This window comes from Chaetodon trifascialis, chromosome 21 (genome assembly GCF_039877785.1).
Source record: "Chaetodon trifascialis isolate fChaTrf1 chromosome 21, fChaTrf1.hap1, whole genome shotgun sequence".
NCBI classification, from domain to species: domain Eukaryota; kingdom Metazoa; phylum Chordata; class Actinopteri; order Chaetodontiformes; family Chaetodontidae; genus Chaetodon; species Chaetodon trifascialis.
Genome location: NC_092076.1, coordinates 2,725,579 through 2,743,414, shown reverse-complemented (window position 1 = coordinate 2,743,414; position 17,836 = coordinate 2,725,579). Strand labels below are relative to the sequence as shown.

At 44.9% G+C, this 17,836-nt stretch overlaps 1 protein-coding gene across 5 annotated transcripts in view; it reads left to right on the top strand.

The window, feature by feature from the left end:
• LOC139349531 (rho GTPase-activating protein 44-like) overlaps nt 1-17,836 on the top strand; it is a 63,764-nt gene that overhangs the window by 24,942 nt on the left and 20,986 nt on the right. For all 5 annotated transcript variants that reach the window (XM_070990430.1, XM_070990429.1, XM_070990427.1 and 2 more), the window contains exons 2-6: nt 14,288-14,327; nt 14,905-15,024; nt 15,335-15,411; nt 16,065-16,176; nt 16,478-16,554. In XM_070990430.1, the coding sequence (XP_070846531.1) occupies nt 14,288-14,327; nt 14,905-15,024; nt 15,335-15,411; nt 16,065-16,176; nt 16,478-16,554 (426 nt within the window). The remainder of the gene's footprint in view (nt 1-14,287; nt 14,328-14,904; nt 15,025-15,334; nt 15,412-16,064; nt 16,177-16,477; nt 16,555-17,836) is intronic.

The following is a 17,836-nucleotide window of genomic DNA, read 5'->3' as shown; positions in this document are numbered from 1 at the left end:
GAGGAAAAACAGCGTCAGAGCGCTGACCGGCCTGCCAAAGTATGCGAGACCCTCGTACAGCCCATCCCTGGCTCCGCTCCAGCTCCCATTGAGGAGAGAGGACTGGGTGGAGGTGGTGGGGGGAGGACAGGGGTGGATAAACACAACATGTCTGTAGCTGGATGAAGAACAGCCACTTCACCAGATGTTCACTTTTCTGTGCAGAATTTGTTCACATGTATTTGCATTTAAAAGCAGACCGCCCAGCAGGGTTTCACCTGCTCGCTCCGGCTGATACGAACCAAGTCCCTGAACCTTCAGGCTCTGGGTGGGGGCTCCTGAAGGGGTCCCAAGACACGTCTGAGAGGTAGGACCAGCCCGGCTCCAGACTGTGTGGACCAGTCTGTCTCTTCAGCAGAGACTGAGGATGACGTCAACACAGAGCAACAGAGACAGTATCGTCTTTTCAAGGCCGTCGGCGTGCAGGTGTGCCGTCAGCCAATCAGAGCTCGGACATTTCGACATGCTTCAGTGTCTCTGGTGTCAAGAAGAGCCTTCAGGCTCGTTCAGGCCAGCTGTGCAAAGACATGAAAATAAAGCCACGGGGTTGGATCACATGTGGACACGCTTGTGTGCGTGTGTGTGCGCGTGTGTGTGTGTGTGGGCTCTCTGGCTCTGCTGTGTTGTGTGTGTGAGGCGATGGTCGACAGGCTGAGTGTGGGAGAGTTCAGTGTTCAGGGCGGCGGCGGCGGCGGCAACGAGGGCAGCCCCGGTTACTGTGGTCTCATGTGAGCATCACAACTGTGTGTGTGTGTGTGTGTGTGTGTGTGTGTGTGTGTGAGTGTAAAACTAAAAGCTGCAGGCTGCAACACACTTCTTGTTGTTGTGAAGCTGTTACAGGGATTGTTTGTTTGTGAGCAGCTGCACTCGTGTGCAGTGGTGGAAGAAGTACTCTGGTCTTTTTCTAGTAAAAGTACTAATATCATAATGTAAAAGTACTCTGGAACAAGTAAACACATGTACATCATCAGCATCAAAATATACAATTAGTGATTCTAATTATTGATGCATTTCTCATTATTTCTGGATATTTTGCAGATAAATCAACGAACAGGATGGATAGTCAGTAGAATAATTAAAGTAACTGTCGTAGCACTACGTCAGTGCTCCACCCATTCCTTCACTATGTTGAGACGATAGTTTTAGCTGTACTGAAATATTGATACCATCAAACATGAAGCATTAAAGTTTCAGTCTGAGCTGCTTTGGCACTTCACAGTAAGGAAATATTGAAATCAGATCTCTTTGTCGTCCGGAGATCAGCCGACTGTGACGTTCGCTTCGGATGCTTTTTGACCTCATGATGTTGTGAAAATATAAAGTTTAGGAAAAAAGTTCAGATCTGTCTGACTGTCACACACCTGGAGCACATTAGTCTGTCTTTGTACTGATGAGGTAAAATGAAGGTTTTTCTTCTCTTTCAGCTACACACTCGTCTCTTCCTGCTACAGATACTCCAAACATCCACTGAAGCGTTCTGTGCTATTTTCAGGCAACAACATTTGGTCCCAGGAGGTGAAAAGTGACTCTTTGGAGGCTTTAAAGGAGTGCACGACCTCCTGCCGTGGATTTTTATTTTTCTAAGCTTTGCTCTGTTTTGTTGCCTCGTCAATGGGCCAACAGGGCCGAGGTACTCCTGGTGAATCTGGAATGAGTCAGGCCATTTCATTGTATTCAGCGGGGAAAAGCTGTGGGATTTAGTGCTCCTCGAGAAAAATAGCAAACTCTCTGGAGAGCTGGACCTGGACGCTCGAAACTTTTGGCTGTGAGCAGCATTTTGATCGGGGGAAGCTTTAGCCCCGGGTCGTGTTTTGTTATCTTGTGCTGTGTTGTGTTGGGCCTGTTTACTATGCAGCATGTGCTCTGCACTGATACCAGAATCAAGGTGGTCTGTTGTAAACAGCTGAAAATGAGGCCGAACGCTGTCATGTGTCTACGTATTGGAATGGATCCCCCCAGAAAAGGCAGAAATGGAAGAGACTGGCGTTAAAAACTGATCTTTGAGGCTGAGCTGAAGGTTTTACGGCTGAATAATTTGATCTGGAACATGTTGAAAAAGCATTTGCAGTAGAGATTGCACAATTCCTCTTCCTGACAGTTTCCTTTGTCAGACGCAGCAGTCGACACAAAACACTTGTTGGTCTGTTTTTTTTAATCGTGCTGCGATCATATTCACTAAATCAATTCACTCTGAGAATAATGTTCTTCATCAAAACTGATTTTTTCATTCTGCTACGACACTCAGATCTGCTCTGTGCGTTAGATTCTGTGCTTTCTTTTAAGAAAAAATCATTCAATATTATATTTTTGCATGAGCCATCAAACAGGCTACATTGCTAATTAGCCAGTTAGCACCTTGAACGGCTAAAAATAAACTAGCCCACACAGGAAACCACTCTCAAGCCGTGTTTCAAGTGCAGAGCTGAATCCAGCGGGTCATTAGCTTAGCTTAGCATAAAGAGTGAAAGCAAATGGAAACAGCTAGCCTGCATTAGTCCAAAGCTGTGGCTGCTAACACAGCTTGTTTTTCCATTTTTATCACCTACATGAACATCTATTATCTACTGTGACACACAGATTTAAAACCTTCATGCTGTGCACCTGCAGTGCTGGCAGGTGTGTTTTGGAACCAGGCTAGCTGCTTCCCCTTGTTGCGAGTTTAAAGCTAAGCTAAGCTAACTGTCTCTAGGTGTGACCTCCACGCACAGATGTGAGCGTGGTGTCAATCTTCTCGTCTGACTCTCAGCAGGACCCTGAGCTCGCTTTCATTGCGTGTGTTTGACCTGCCTCTGTGGCTGTCTGACGAGGGCAGAGCATCTTTCTTCTTCACTGACTCTCTGCAGTCGGTCGAGCCGTCGGAGCATCGCGTTCAGCATGTGCGATGAAGAGGGAGTCAATGTGAAACAGCTGGCCGCCATACAGCGTTTTATATCCACTGTTCAAATGACTGAAAATAGAACAATCTATAAATAAAATCTGCTTGAAAAGGACCCTTCATTTCTGTCCTGTGCAAAGGGAGAAACGCTTAAAGGTTTATTTTTCATCCCGACTGCACGTGTGCAGATTTACATTAGACTGAGGCTCCGGGATCTTCTTTAAAGGCTCCACCATGATTTCTTATTCCACCCCCACCCACACAATCCCTGAATGACCTTGAAGCCTGGAGAAGATGTGAGCACGAGTGTGTGTGTGTGTGTGTGTGTGTGTGTGTGTGTGTGTGTGTGTGTGAGGACGATACAGATCTCATCTTGGGTGGTGCTGCGGTGACAAATGAGGGCTCAGCCACCAGCGCTGCACCTCAGGCTTCTGCTGGGGGTGTGACTCCACCTCATTCCCGCGCTTCACGCGGCTCCCCCGCTCCGCCGTTTGATCCGTCCATCCACTCCACCGCTGCCATAGCAACCCTCCCTCCCAGTTAGCGGCGGAGAAGAGAAGCATGCTGGGTAATCTGACTTCACCTGGAACATTTCTCCTGGGGGATTTTTCTGTCCTTGAACCATTTTTATTCCTCATCATAGACCGATTTCCCAGCTTAAGATGGGCTGAATTAAATACTCAACATGTCAGACCTTTTCAAATCTGCGCCTTTATGTTGGATGATGTGAATTATATCCTACGTGCTTCGTGACATTTCACTCTTTAATTGGCCTGCTGCTGCTTGTCCAGACAGTCTGTAATAAATATATTAAAGCAGAGGAGAAGAATGGCTTCCTCGGGTCTGTCCCCTCCTGCTGCTGCAGCCAAACACTCGTCGTAGCCGCCGCATTGATCGCAGCTCGTGGCAGACAGGTGGGCAGGGAGCTCAGAAATGGCAGAAGTGAAGAGTCTGAGTAAGAGCTGTGGCATCTGAGAGGCCCAGACAGTGTGTTTTATTTCTGAATGGTGCATCTCTTTCAGTGAATGACAAGAAAATAAAAGGTACGAGACAAAAGAAGAGAACTGAAATACTGAAAAGCACAAAAGTTGTCGGTCAAACTCATAATTTTTCTTACTTATTCTTTATTCAAATAGATGATTTAAATAGAAAAAATGCTGTACAGTTGCTTGTGTTTAGACAACAGTTAACTTTTAAGAGCTGCTTCTTCTTTTGTTAAATGGCTTTTGTAGAAAGCTCAGTTTGGTTATTCCATCGCAGAGGCTGTATCCAACAAAGCCAAGAAAATACGAGCTTCACTGCTGCTTTCATTCAGTGTTTCTCTTTGTATCTGTGAGGCCTAACAAACATGAAAAAAATCTCTGCTTTTAAACCAGCACTGGTCGCGTCCAGCAACCTTCTTCTTCTTCACTGCCTTTGTTGGCACATTTCTGCGTTTCTTGTCATGTTATCGCCGCCAGCTGTCCATCAGTGGATAGTGTGAAACCGTCAGCAGGCGGGCAGCTCGCCTGTTCGTGTTCATCCGTGTGTTTGTGCCAAGCAGCGACCACCAGGGCTGGAAAATGAAGCCAAGACGAAGTGCAGTTCCTCAGCTGGCCACTCGAGGCAGCCAGCAAAAGGGAGTCACTCCCCATAGACCCTCATATGGTACTCAAGACAGTTTTGTGCTTTATAGCCAATTTCCCCATTTTTGTATTAGCTGGAAGTTTGGTTGAGTCAAGCACCGCCAAGATGGAGCTGGAGCCACCATCACTGAGCTTCACAGTGACTCTTCAGACACCTGTTGGTGACGCCGCGGAGACTACGACCATGTTTTACACAATCTGTGGTCGGTGCTAGCAAAGCAAAACCAGGGGCCCGCTCTTTAAAACGCTTCTCCATCGCTTCAAAAGTCTTTGAAATGGACTTCATTGGGGGTTTTTTGTCACAGTGGAACAATCTGTGAACGTCTTGTCACCTTTTTATGGTGATCCTGCTGAACACGTTAGCAACATTAGCATTAAGCTAGAGTTTCTGGCCACGTGGTGTTTGTACTGTCAGTCCATTTAGCTCTGAGCTGTACATGTGGTTTACTTTGGGTTTTTCCACTTGATGTAACTTTAAACTTCCACGTCATCATAAAGAGACTTCCACATTAATACTTCAACAATAATAATCCAATAATACGAGATACACGTGTAATATCCAGAGTGTGATGTGATGAGACACCGAGGAGGAAGTGAACCCAATCTGCTCCTCCGTTCAGCACCGAGCTCTCGTCTCATCGCTCCTTTCTGTTAAAACAGTAGCAGCGATGGTGAAGCTGGTTGGTTTGGTGGTTAAGTTTCATTCAGCAGAGAAAACACATCCAGTGTTAAGATTAAAGCTTAAAGGCGACGGGAGAGCAACGCCTGCACGTTATCGAGTGTGAATGAGAGGAGCCGTAAAAAAACAGTTATGGAAACATTTTTCAGAGACATCAGCTGGAAAAACGTGGGAAGTCTTCTCAGGATTCATGTGTTTATGATGCCATTTCTGTTTTTATTGTTCTGAGCTGCTCTGCCAGGTTGTACTTTGTCATCTTGAAGTGTGATGTAACATTATAAACATCCTTTTACCTTTAATTCATGGCCTAGCTCAGCTTCAGTAACACCTGGAGGGGCAGATTTGAATATGATACACAGAGGCTGGTTCTAATTAAAGCTGAGCAACTTGTACCATCACAATACAAATGTTTTTACAAGCACGGCAGCTTCACAGAGGCGGCCTGTGTGTGACCTCTGACCCTTCAGGGATCACTGGCATGCACGTCTTTCACGGGTCAACCTGTTCGCTCGCTGCGCGGCGTCAGGCGCTGTGCTGTTAATAGGAGACGGCGAGCGAGGTCGAATCAGCCCCTGCAGGCAGAGAAATGCAGAGCTCTCTCAAAGGGTGGTGATCAGCGCTGTTTCATACAGATGAGTATAATAATAATAACAACATGCTTTTCTGTTCATACCGGAGCTGACTTCCTGTGAATAACAACACAGCACCCGTAAATATCTAATTTGATTGTAAAGGTCGGGCATTTAAAGCCCTTTTGTGTGGACTTTTGGCTGTGTTGTGGCTGCTTTGAGTGCTCTTATTAAAGCTGCTGCTGGAGACAAACACAGCAGGTTGTGCTAAACTGAAAGCAAACTTACTTACAAACATGAAAATAGACTTTGTGGCAGAGCTGTTGCACTGGATTGCATTTGATTGTATAGGTGTGCCTAATAAAGTGGCCAGTCTTCATTAAGTCAGTGCACAGCTATCCATTTCCGAGCAGAAACCAAAAGAGCACTCAGCCGGTGTGATCATGCCTCAGTTTCTAAATCGAGGAGGCAGCCTCTGAACCGTGTTTGCGTCTCTGTAAGCGCAGAAGAAAATGAAAATTCGAAGCTGTCTGGTCGTCTGCCAAAAGTTCTGGACCCAAGAAGCAGGAAAAACAAAGAGCGCTGAGTCATTATACAAGAGAACAATCTGTATTCTGGCCCTGCGTCGCTCCAGCTGCCTTTCCTGATCTCTTTTGCACATCTGTTATCTTCCATACTTCCATCGTCTTCTCTCCTGCTGCTTCCATGTTCTTCATGGCGCCCACCCCTCCCGCCGCCCCCGCCTCGCCTCCTCCTTCTCCTTTCTCTGTGCCAGTGGGAATCCCGGGTGTGACGACAGAAGCTGATGCTGCAGTAAAGTACTGACGGTGCTGCTGAGGCTTTGATTCGGGATGCTGTAACGCCCTTGATGTGTCAGAGAATTAACAAAAAGCTGCAGAGCGAGGAGAGAGAAGCAGGAGTGAAAAGATGGAGGAGACAGATGATATTCAGTTATTTCACCCACCCTGTGCATAGTTTCCCCCTTGATTTTTATCCTTTTCCAAAACACGGACCATGTGTTCTCCAGCCTCTCCCTTCCTCAGCTGTGACCCCCGTCATGCTGTGTTACGAGGACCAAATCCCCCGAGTGGAGACGTCAGCGCAGCATCAACAGCTGACCTCCTCCTCGTCGAACATGAGGAAACGTCAGCGGCACGTTTCCTCAAAAAAGATCAAAGCTTCAAACAGAGCAAGGATGAAATGAGCTTTAAAAGCCTTTCGCTGGAGATGCACGCTGAGCTTGTCTGCTGCCTGTTTTTTATTCAGTATGTCATTTTTTTACATCATCCATGAACCAAATCTGAACATCTTTTCCCCATTTTTACCCGACATTATCCTCCATTTTTGCTCTATTTAAACATCTGCAGGGAATCTGAACAACACGAGTGCGCTGTGTGTCAATATGCACTCTCCACCTCTGAACGCGCACGTTGTCCAGACTACAGCTGCTTTTACAGAAAGCCGCCATGACGTTCACACATCCAGCCAGCAGCACTGCAGGTACACTCTGCTGCAGCTTTAACATACACTTAATATTACATTCATTTCCCTCAGGGAGATGTGTGGTCAAAGTATTATCAAATCTTGCCTCCTGCTGGTAATTGAGGACATGACAGTTCAAACTCAAGACATTTGAATAATCTGCTCTCCATGTAGATGTTATAATACTCTATTATTCAGGTACATTTGCAGATATAAAGCGCACAGGACTGTGAGGTCAAGGAAAGTCAGCTGTGTGTTTTCATTGTCTGGTTGGAAAAAACTCAGTTTAGCAGCTGACAGCAGTTTGTTTTGCTTGTGTTAAAGGCTTGAATTTATCATACCACACCTGACAAGATGAGGTGTGTGTGTGTACCTGTGTGTACCTGTGTGCAGTATAAACACCTGTCGTGGAGGAGAGAAAAATGAGCATTTGTCCTTTGCATTGTGAGCATGTTTGGATTACTTGTGTTTGTCTGAGTGTGTGAAAGAGCAGCATTGCACTTTCCTGGAGTGTTGACTAATTGCTAACCTGCTCATTAGTGTGTGTTTGTAAGCGTTAGCATGAGAATCATTATCCCGCAGTCAAATTCACTGAGCCAGTAAATCTTGCTTACACATCCTCGCTGTCAGAGAGGAATGATGCAGAGAGAGAGGATGCATCTACTGTCTGTGATTTACTCCGCTTCAAACCTCAGGAAAAATCCTGGATTTGTACACAGTGTGTCAGAAATAAATTAGGTTAAGTCAATACACACAGACATAGCCGCCGCGACTCTGCTAACGGAAACACTGTCGCTCTGCTAAAGCTAAACGCACACTCACAAAGCCACACGGTGCATCAGACACAAAGATCTGGACCTGATTGAATTCCCTCTGTCAGTCTAATGCGCTCATACGCTCTGAAAAGCTTGTTTCTCGCTGCTTTGACAACATGTCGTCAGTTTAAATTCAGCAGGTTTCCATCAAGCAAATAAGTGTGTAGCTGCTGTGAGCTTTTGCAACGCTAGCGGCGTCGCTCGATGGCAATGCTGATCTGTTTGTCGGTTTGTTTGCTGCTTTGGTTCAGACTGAAATATGGATTACTATGAAGTTTGGTCAAACTTTACTGTCATTAGGTCAATATTTGTCCAATACTTTGATTCACAACTAAATCCCAAACTCCTATCAGTCTCAAGTTTGTATTTACAGCTAATTAGTAAATGTTAGCATGCTAGCTCTAGATGAACATAGTAAACATTCCATGTTAGCATTCTGACGTAAGCTTTTAGCTCACTGTGCCTAAGTGCAGCCTCACCGCTGCTAGCATAGCTGTGGACTGTTGGTCTTAGTCATGCTAGCATTGGTCCACCACTTTATATGATCAGACTGAAATGTCTTGATGACTGTTGGATGGATTGGCTAAAAATGTTGATAGCGCCACCATGAGGTTAACATTTGTGTATTACTGAAATGTGCTGTAATTAATGTAATTAACTTTGGTTGATGGCTTATTTTCAGTTCCGTTAGCAGATGTTAGCATGCTAACACACTAAACCACACTGAGCCTGGTAAAGATTACCCGCTAACCATCAGCACGTTAGCATTGTCATTGTGCGCGTGTTAACATGCTGACGTTAGCATTTAGCTGAAGGAGCTGCTAGCATGGCTGTAGACTGTGTTGTCTTTATTTATTCTTTATCTAAGCAGTAAAGATTTTATTTTTCAAGAGTCTTAGCCATGATAGGCAGCAGCAGAATAATTTTATTTCAAATAATTAATTCTTTTTTCTTTTTTTTTTAATAATTGTTTTGTGTGTTTCTTGCTTTTCTTGCATTGACTCAAGGGTCAAAACCTTTTTAGCTTCCTACAGATGTATTTTGCACATCTGAGAGCTGTTTTCAGCAGGATTAGCTGCACATTGCCCTGAAGGAAAAGATAACAAGGATTTATGCAAACTGTTGCAGAGATGAAGCGACACCCTGCAGGTAAACCAACGCGCCCATGACGAGTTTAAAAGACGTAAATCCATCCATCCATCCATTATCTATACCGCCTATCCCTTTCGGGGTTGCGGGGGGCTGGAGCCTATCCCAGCTACAATGGGCGAGAGGCGGGGTACACCCTGAACCGGTCGCCAGCCGATTGCAGGGCAAAGACGTAAATCCCACCCTGAAATGTTTGCTTTAAATGAGCACATAAAAGCACACTGTTGCTGAAATAGCTGCATTAGCTTGTGGAAAAGAACAGGGCAGCCAATCAGAGAGCTGCATGCTGAGGCTCACGCCGAACCAATGAGGAGACAGACGAATGTCCTCCTGCTTCCAGCTGGTCCACTTCCGCCTCAGCCACACAGCGAGAGCAAAGGTGTGTGTGAGTGTGTGTGCAGGACGTGAAAGAGGATTCAACAGGTGGTGTACAGGAACAGGTGTCATAATGAGAAACGTCCGTAAATCTGCTTTTCTGCAGTCAGAGCTGTTGACAGAAGTGAAAAAGCATCAAACGCTCTCAGACAGAGACAGATCGGTGGGTGATGAGAGAAAGAGTGAAAGGACCAGCTCATCAGGTCTCATTCTTCAGGCCTCCTCCTCCTCCTCCTCCTCCTCTTTCTCCTCCTTCTGTCACTTTGCCCCCTCATTACCACTGAGTCCAGCCTGGAAACAGGTGGTTTCGCTCCTGTTAGCTGGGGGGATGTGGAGGAGAAAGCTCCGGATCAGCAGGACTGGGTCCTCACGGAGGAACAGCACGTCTCCGTAAGTCCACACAGCCGCAGCGGGGGTCTCGCAACGGTGCTTTTATTTTGACGAGATGTTACTGAAGTCTGTTTGTGGCGGCAAACAATCGCTTACTGTCTGTGTTGTTGAGGAAACGAGGGAAGGCAGACAGTAGTTTGGTGTTTGTTGGCTGTTTTGAATTATTGATCTGAAAAACATCCATAAATCAGCTCGTATGCTGCTGCTGTCGTGGGTTTGGATTCACTGCATCTGTGCTGCAAAAATGTAATTTCATTGTTTGCTATCACTTCTCAATAAGGCGGCTTTTATAAAGGGCTCACACGTTGGAACTAATAGCTTATAATTAATTTCATAATGCTTCATAGATCAGTTATAAGCCACTGATAAGGAAATCGTCTGTATGTCCAGATTTAAATAGAAAAATTTGCAGTTTTAAATAATAAGTTATTGATAAGCAGCATATAAGGTGGCCATAAATACTGTACATTACTTAAAGTGCTTAAAGGTCCAGTGTGCAGGATTTAGGAGGATCTATTCTATCTGTATTCACTGTTTCATTAGTGAATAATCACCTGAAAATCAGAATATTTGAGCTTTTGTGACCTTAGACTGAGTCTTTATATCCACACTCTCTTCCACGGAGTCCGCCATGTTGCCCCGCCATGTTTCTACAGTAGCCCAGAACAGACAAACCACACGATGACTCCAGAGAGCATTTTTTTTGTTTGTTTTTTTCATTTTTTGCATTTTTGTCTGCCACCGTAGGGGAGGGCGAGGCGAGGGGTGTTTCAGTCCGTAACCTCACCACCAAATCCTTCACGCTGGGTCTTTAATTAAAGCTGCGTACGACTGAACTGATGTGCTTTAAATCTTTCATTTAATATTTATAGCTATTAATGCTAAATAAGGGGAATTAAAGTGAAGTGCGGCTGAAAGATGTTTGTGCTTTGGTAGTAATTATTGGAAAAATTAGAATTTAGTTGAAAGAACTGAATTGTTGTTATTCATTTATTATTAGTCATTAATTGAACTGTACCGGCCCTTTAACTTGTTCCAAATGACCTAGAAAATTATGGGGAAATTACAAACCAGAAGGTCATTGGAAAGATCTTTCCAATGAATTAAAGGCGCTCATAACTCACCTATAAATTAGTATTTGTATAAGTTATAAACCATTAATCAGGTTTCAACACGTGCATGATCTATGAAGGCGCCTTATAACGAAGTCATGCCTTTTTTAATCTGGCTGAGCTGTTTCATCGCTTCGTTTTTGGTGTTACAAGCATGTGGTCGACCAGAATTTTGAAATTACGACGTCTTGCACCTGTTTGACAACAGGTTTGTCCTCCAGGGCTGCAGAGGTTCACCTCAGGCGGATCAGTTCTTCAGCTGACAGGAGAGAGGAATGTCGTCGTCAATGAAAATCAACAGAAAAAAAAAAAAACTGATTGTTTTTGAGCGCAGACGATCAGAAGCTGCAGGGATGAAACGCAGTCGGTGACATGACTTCCAAACATGTTCTGCCTGTTACTGCCGGCTCTTTCTGACAGCTTAAAGTCACTGCAGATGCTCACTGAAGCGGCTTCCAGGCTGTTTCTTCTAACGCAGCAAAGAGCATCTTAACGCAGCGATGCTGGATGGAAGCGAGGCCGCAGCCTGATGGTTGCAATCGTCGCTGCGTCTTGTTTTCTGCTCCGTGCTGAGCTGCGTTTATTGATTATTAATTGTTTAACCGGCTGTGCATTTGATAGCTGTAATGGTTGTAACTGTGCGTGAGGAAGCTGTTTTTGCTCTGCTGGCTTTGGACGAAACGTGACCAAACTACAGAATCACTCAGACAGATCAGGATTACAGTCAGCGGACAGTCAATGGATCTGCATCGATTTTGATGATCAGTTACATGTTTTTCAAGCAGAAGCACCAAATATTCGTTGTTTTCAGCTTCTTTAATGGGAGGAAAGTGAATGAATCATTAGTTTTATCCCTAAAAAGTTTGCATTTAAATCTAATTTTTGTTCACTGGTGGTTTATTTTTGACCTTTTTTGAGGATGAAGGAATGAAAATACATCATCTTGGCTGTAATGCTGCCTGAAACTCTACCTTATTGCACTTAGTATTTACTTCATTAGGTATCCTATATAATGTGCTTTATTTACTTAATAATATTGAAACGATAGTACTTCTGTTTACTCTGAATACTGTGTACAACATGTATTTTACGTCTGTCCTGGAAGAGGGATCCGTTCGTTATTTGGTCTTTTTTTGTGTGTTTTCGTCCTGTTTTTCCTTCTTTAAATCAAGGATGATAGAAGATGTCGTACGTTGTCAAGATACGCAAACGCCACATGAAACCACTCACAGAGAGAAATCTTTTCCAGTGGATTCATAAAACGAGTTTTAGTCCGAGAACCCTGTCGGATGCAAACTATGAGGAGGGTTTGATTATTTATCATTTAATATTTTTATTATTCATTTTAAACGTGTACGCTACAGCTGCTGTCCCTGCCGGCTCTGAGGACGGGTGGTGCTCCTCGCAGTTTGCATCCAGCGACGCTGATGTCCAGTTTATTAAGACGTCTGCACAGATTTCAGAAAGCAGCTCTTTCTTCTACAGTATTACCCCTCTGAGGCTCTGCAGCCGCGATGATGATGATGATGATGATAACAGTGAAGATGATGATAGAGAATAACGTCTGTCAGAGTAGCATGAGACATGTTCAGAGCAGGATCGACACTGAGAGGAATCAGCGCTCGTTCACTGGATGTACTGAATGGTTAGATTTTCTGTAAATATTAACAATTATAGATAAGAATTGCAACAGAGGAAGTGATGGTCAATACGAAGCAGAAAGCTGGCTTGATGTCCGTCAATACGACACGTCAGAGTATTGTTGTAAGGTTTTATAAAGGCCACGATGCTCCAGGCAGCATTTTCCTCAGAGTACAGCTTGTACTTGTACCTTTAGCTCCTCGTAGTCTTGCGTGTTCTCATGTCTGCATTGATTCAGGTTAAGCTGTCGATCCGCTGAAGGCAGCGACGAGTCGATCGGGGTTGTTGTCGCACCTCCGTCCCCATATGCTGACCTTAAGGTCTGGATGTGACTCGATATCTGTGTTGTGATATTCAAAAAATGGCCTGAAGGAACCGATAATCCAATAAACGTCTCTTTAAATGCTGGACATCATAATATTACAGAGCTGTCTTTCATCAGGCTGACACATTTATATTATATACATACATAGATTTTTCTTATTGTCAGTTAATCTCATGAGAAAAATAAAATCAATCAAGTGTTGAGTCTCTGCATCTAAAGCCTAAAGGCTGACATGTTCGTTCATCATTTTAACACAGGCACCACAGTTTATTCTACAGTTTTAGGAGTTTGCTGAACCTATTTTAAATGAAATGATGCATTAATCAATTTCAATTTGTTCAATACTTAATGATCAAACACCTGGAAAACAGATGAAATCCCCATCAGCCTCAGCTCCACTTTGGCTTTGTTGGTAATTCTTAAATGTTAGCTGTTAGCATGCTGAATGCTAAACCATGAAGATGAACATGGTAGATGTGACACCTGCTAATCATCAGCCTGGTAACACTGTGAGCATGTTAGCATGCTAATGCTGTGAAGCCTCATAGAGCAGGGTTATGAGACATTGTCTGGAAATGAATCGACGAGCTTTCCCATAATTTCATTAAGTGACGTTTTATCTTACTTAAGCCCAGAATTACATCATCTGGCGCTTATTCTGTTGATGCTGATGATGAACAGCGTGTCATGGCTCTGGATCGTCGTTCATGCGTCGTAAATCTCTGTTGACTGAGGAGGTGTTTAACTTTATGAGACATTCATGTTCACTGTTTCTGGAAATTCAAGGCAAAAAAACCTCCTTCATGAGAAAAAAAAGGAGAAGAGGAACAAAGGAGGATCCTTCTTCCAGGACAGATAATGTCCAAACATCCAGAAAGCGTCCTGAGGGACGCTCGAGCTCAGCTTTCCACCCTGAGACTCATGAAACAGCTGAAAAACAAACCGTCCTGTTTCGCGAGGAGCTCCAGGCTCTAACTGTAATGGTATTTATTATGTGCGCAGAAATTCAGCAAATGATGTAATTACTTTGATTGAGTAGTGTGTGTGTGTGTGTGTGTGTGTGTGTGTGTGTGTGTGTGTGTGTGTGTGTGTGTGTGTGTGTGTGTGTGTGTGTGTGTGTTACATGGTTCTCACGGTACTGTAACTAGTTATGTAATTTAGCAGTCCCCCTCCACCCTAACGGCCTCCTTCTTTCTTCTCTTCTCTTCCAGGGCTGAAAAAACAGAAGTACTAAGTGAAGACCTGCTGCAGGTACTCATGAATGAATGTGTGTGTGCGTGTGTGTGCGTGTGTGTGACGCTCCTCAGTCTGTTTCTGCATGATGTTTGCCGCCTGTCATAAGAAAAAACATTATTTGACGTGCGTAAAATGACTTCTTCGAGCGGCCTCAGGGACATTACCGAGCGCTGGAATTGAACCTCTCTGTGAGACAAAAGGCTGAACGTCCCGCTGATTGACTTTGGGTGCAGCTCTGTAATTGATCTGATTAATGTCGCCCTCAGCGGCGGCGACATCAGTTCCACTGAGTCGGTCTGATAATGAAATGAGAGGCCTCTGAGTGAGACAGGTAGTGGTCTCGTGTAAGTGTCCCCGGCTGAGAAGACGCTTGTTTTGATGAGTCTTCTCAGAGACAGACGGCTGCAGAGCTGGTGCTTTTAATCAGACTCTACTCTCGCTCGAGGTGTAAAGTGCCTGCAAATGCACGTCTGTAACTGCCGACGGGGATGTCCCGAAACCGACAAGACATGAGACACAAGAGGAATGTGCAGCCGGCTGCTGAGGACGTGCGTCTCATCTCATTTTCACTCGTGTCTTCTCTCTCCGTCAGGTGGAGAAACGTCTGGAGCTGGTCAAGCAGGTTTCCCACAGCACGCACAAGAAGCTGACCGCCTGTCTGCAGGGACAGCAGGGCGTGGACGTGGACAAGAAGTCCGTCAGGTCGCCCTCGGTGAGACGCGGGCTGTTTAACGATAATGTTCCTGGAGAGGAGCAGATAAGGCCGCACGAGGAAGAGCGACAACGCCAGCGAGTCTTTTAATTACATGAAATATGATAATGAAAGCAGTCACGAAGTATCTCCACGATCACAGCAAACAAACGAATGATTTCAAGCAGTTTGAGAGAATGTGAGGGTGTTCGTGTGTGCGTGTGTGCGTGCGTGCGTGCGGCGGCGTGTGTGTCAATCAGTTTTTTTGTGTGTGAGCGACACGTCGAGCGGCTCATTCATCGATTGTTTGTGTGTGTTTGTGTGTCTGCAGAAGAAGCTTCCTCTCACAACGCTGGCACAATGTATGGTGGAGGGGGCGGCGGTGCTCGGGGACGAGTCCCTGTTAGGGTGAGTGTGCCGTCACACACACACACACACACACACACACACACACACACACACACACACACACCTAATCTCTGTTTAACCAGAAGGCCTCACTGAAGCTGCAGGAAACACATTCGAACAGACAAAACAAGCAAAACGTCTCCAACATTTGACGACAAAACACGGAAACAGTTTAACTCTGAATGGAAATGAGCCAACGATGCAGGTTTTTAAGTTTTTCATTAACAGAAAATATCTGCAGTAACAATAATATATCTGCAGGTTTGCAGCCAATAACAGCAGCAGATAAATACACTTCATGTGGGTCATGAGTGATGACGTGTACTTTGTTTGTGAGGAAAATCCTGCTTCCCTTTAACTCCTTTGCAAACACGATAACTTCTGTCGATACAATCATCTGTGTGTGTTTTATAACACACAAATGAAAATACAAACACGTGCTCTGTAGTAGATTACGCTGTGTTACATCACCTCGCTGCATTGATTCATGCAGCATCACTGTTGTTTGGAGAGAAAGTGCATAAATGTCAGCGTTTCGGATGAAAGACGCCGTGCTGGCCGCGGCGGCGAGCAGCTCAGAGGTCTTACATTTCACGCTGTGACGGACGCTCTGTTTGCTCACCCGTGTTTGCTGCCGCTGTCGTCTGTTGCAGGAAGATGCTGAAGCTCTGCGGCGAGACGCAGGACAGGCTCGCCCAGGAGCTCATCCTGTTCGAGCTCACCATCGAGAGGGACGTCATCGAGCCTCTGTACGACCTCGCAGAGGTACAGAAAGACTGCGTGACGAATGGAGTGCTTCATTAGGAAGAGACACCGACCTCTGACCTGTTTGTTAGCTTCTGAATGAATGCAGAGTCCCTGAACATCCAACATCTCAGGCAGACCTGCACTGTTCTTTGTGTTTAAACGTATGCACGCAGAGCTGCAGCTGATAATAATGCTGAACATGAGGCTCGCTCTGATAACGCAGTAAACTAACCTTCATAAGACCAGAGAGCAGGTGTGAACGCTCTGAATACTGAGTCTGTGTCTCGTCCTCTTTCACACCAACTCTCTGTCCTCTCAGGTGGAAATCCCAAACATCCAGAAACAAAGGAAACATTTAGCGAAACTGGTCCTGGACATGGACTCTGCACGCACACGGTGAGTCTGCTACGCCGCGTTGTGAGGCTGAAACTCCATCCCCTGTGAATAGACCGGCCCTGAAGCTTCCCACTGGAAGTCGCTGGGATTTGATTGCACACAGTGAAGCTGTAGTCGTGTATTTCTGAGCACTCCTCACTCTCCAGGCTGCCGTCAGACTGAAACCTCACCCAGCGCCAGCTTTGGCTGATGTAGTTCTGTTTGCTTAAAGGATAAAACTGGTGGTGTTTTATATTTGTGTTATTGACAACAGCACTCTGCAGATCTTTAGAAGGAGGCATGAACATAAACTCTTTTAAAAGTAATTTCCTAAAGCGGCTGCTCGCTGGAGGAAAAAGTGCATTTGTTTGGGACCATTTTCAGAACTACAGGTCGGATGCAAATATTTAATAACAACTCGACCTTCATCAGGGCAATTACTTAAAAAAGTAGCATCAAAAAGTATAAATGAGCAGGAAATGAAGTGTAGGATTGTAGTTCTCAGGTCCAAATGTATAGATAAAACTCATTACACAAACCGAAGATGAAGCAATACAGAAAGCAATCAAAACAATGGAAAAGCTTATTAGAAACAATAAGAGGGAAGAACATAATCTACAGCGTAATGTTCCTCCAGTGTGCGTATCCAATAAAGCTTTTCTTCAACAGCTCTTAGAAATCCCACATTCATTCGAGTCGCATTTCAGTAACTGTAGTGAAATTAAGAATTCATCAGAAGCGTTTCACTGGAAATAACTGCGTTCTTTGGTATGAGCTCTCACTGAGTCTGTAGCGCATCGCGCTGTTGAACTGAGTCTTCAGGGCGTCCCGGCGCTTAGATACCGCAGACCGTCCTGACTCATGCTCGGCCTGATTCACTGTCGCTGCGAACAACATGTTTCTGAACAGAATGAAAGAGTTTGTGTCTCAACGACGTGACGATGCAGCCGAGGGAAAGATCTTCAGACTTCTGGTGCTCAGTATGGCTTAAAACATGCAGGAACCTACAATTCCCATAATGCAACTCGATAATGTCTTTTAATTAGACCTCCCCTGCCTGGAAAGTGCCCCCATCTCTCAAACTCCTTTTCCCCAGTTTGTAAAACAGTCATGCTAACGGCTCTGTGTGGACACACTTCTCACAGGCACAGCGGGCATTTGAGCTAAATGCTAATGTTAGCATGCAACATGCTCCCGAAACAATGCTAACATGATGATGATTAGCTGCAATAACGTTTACCGTGTTCAGTGTGGTAGTTTAGCGTGTTAGCATGCTAACATTTCCGAATTAGCACTAAGCACG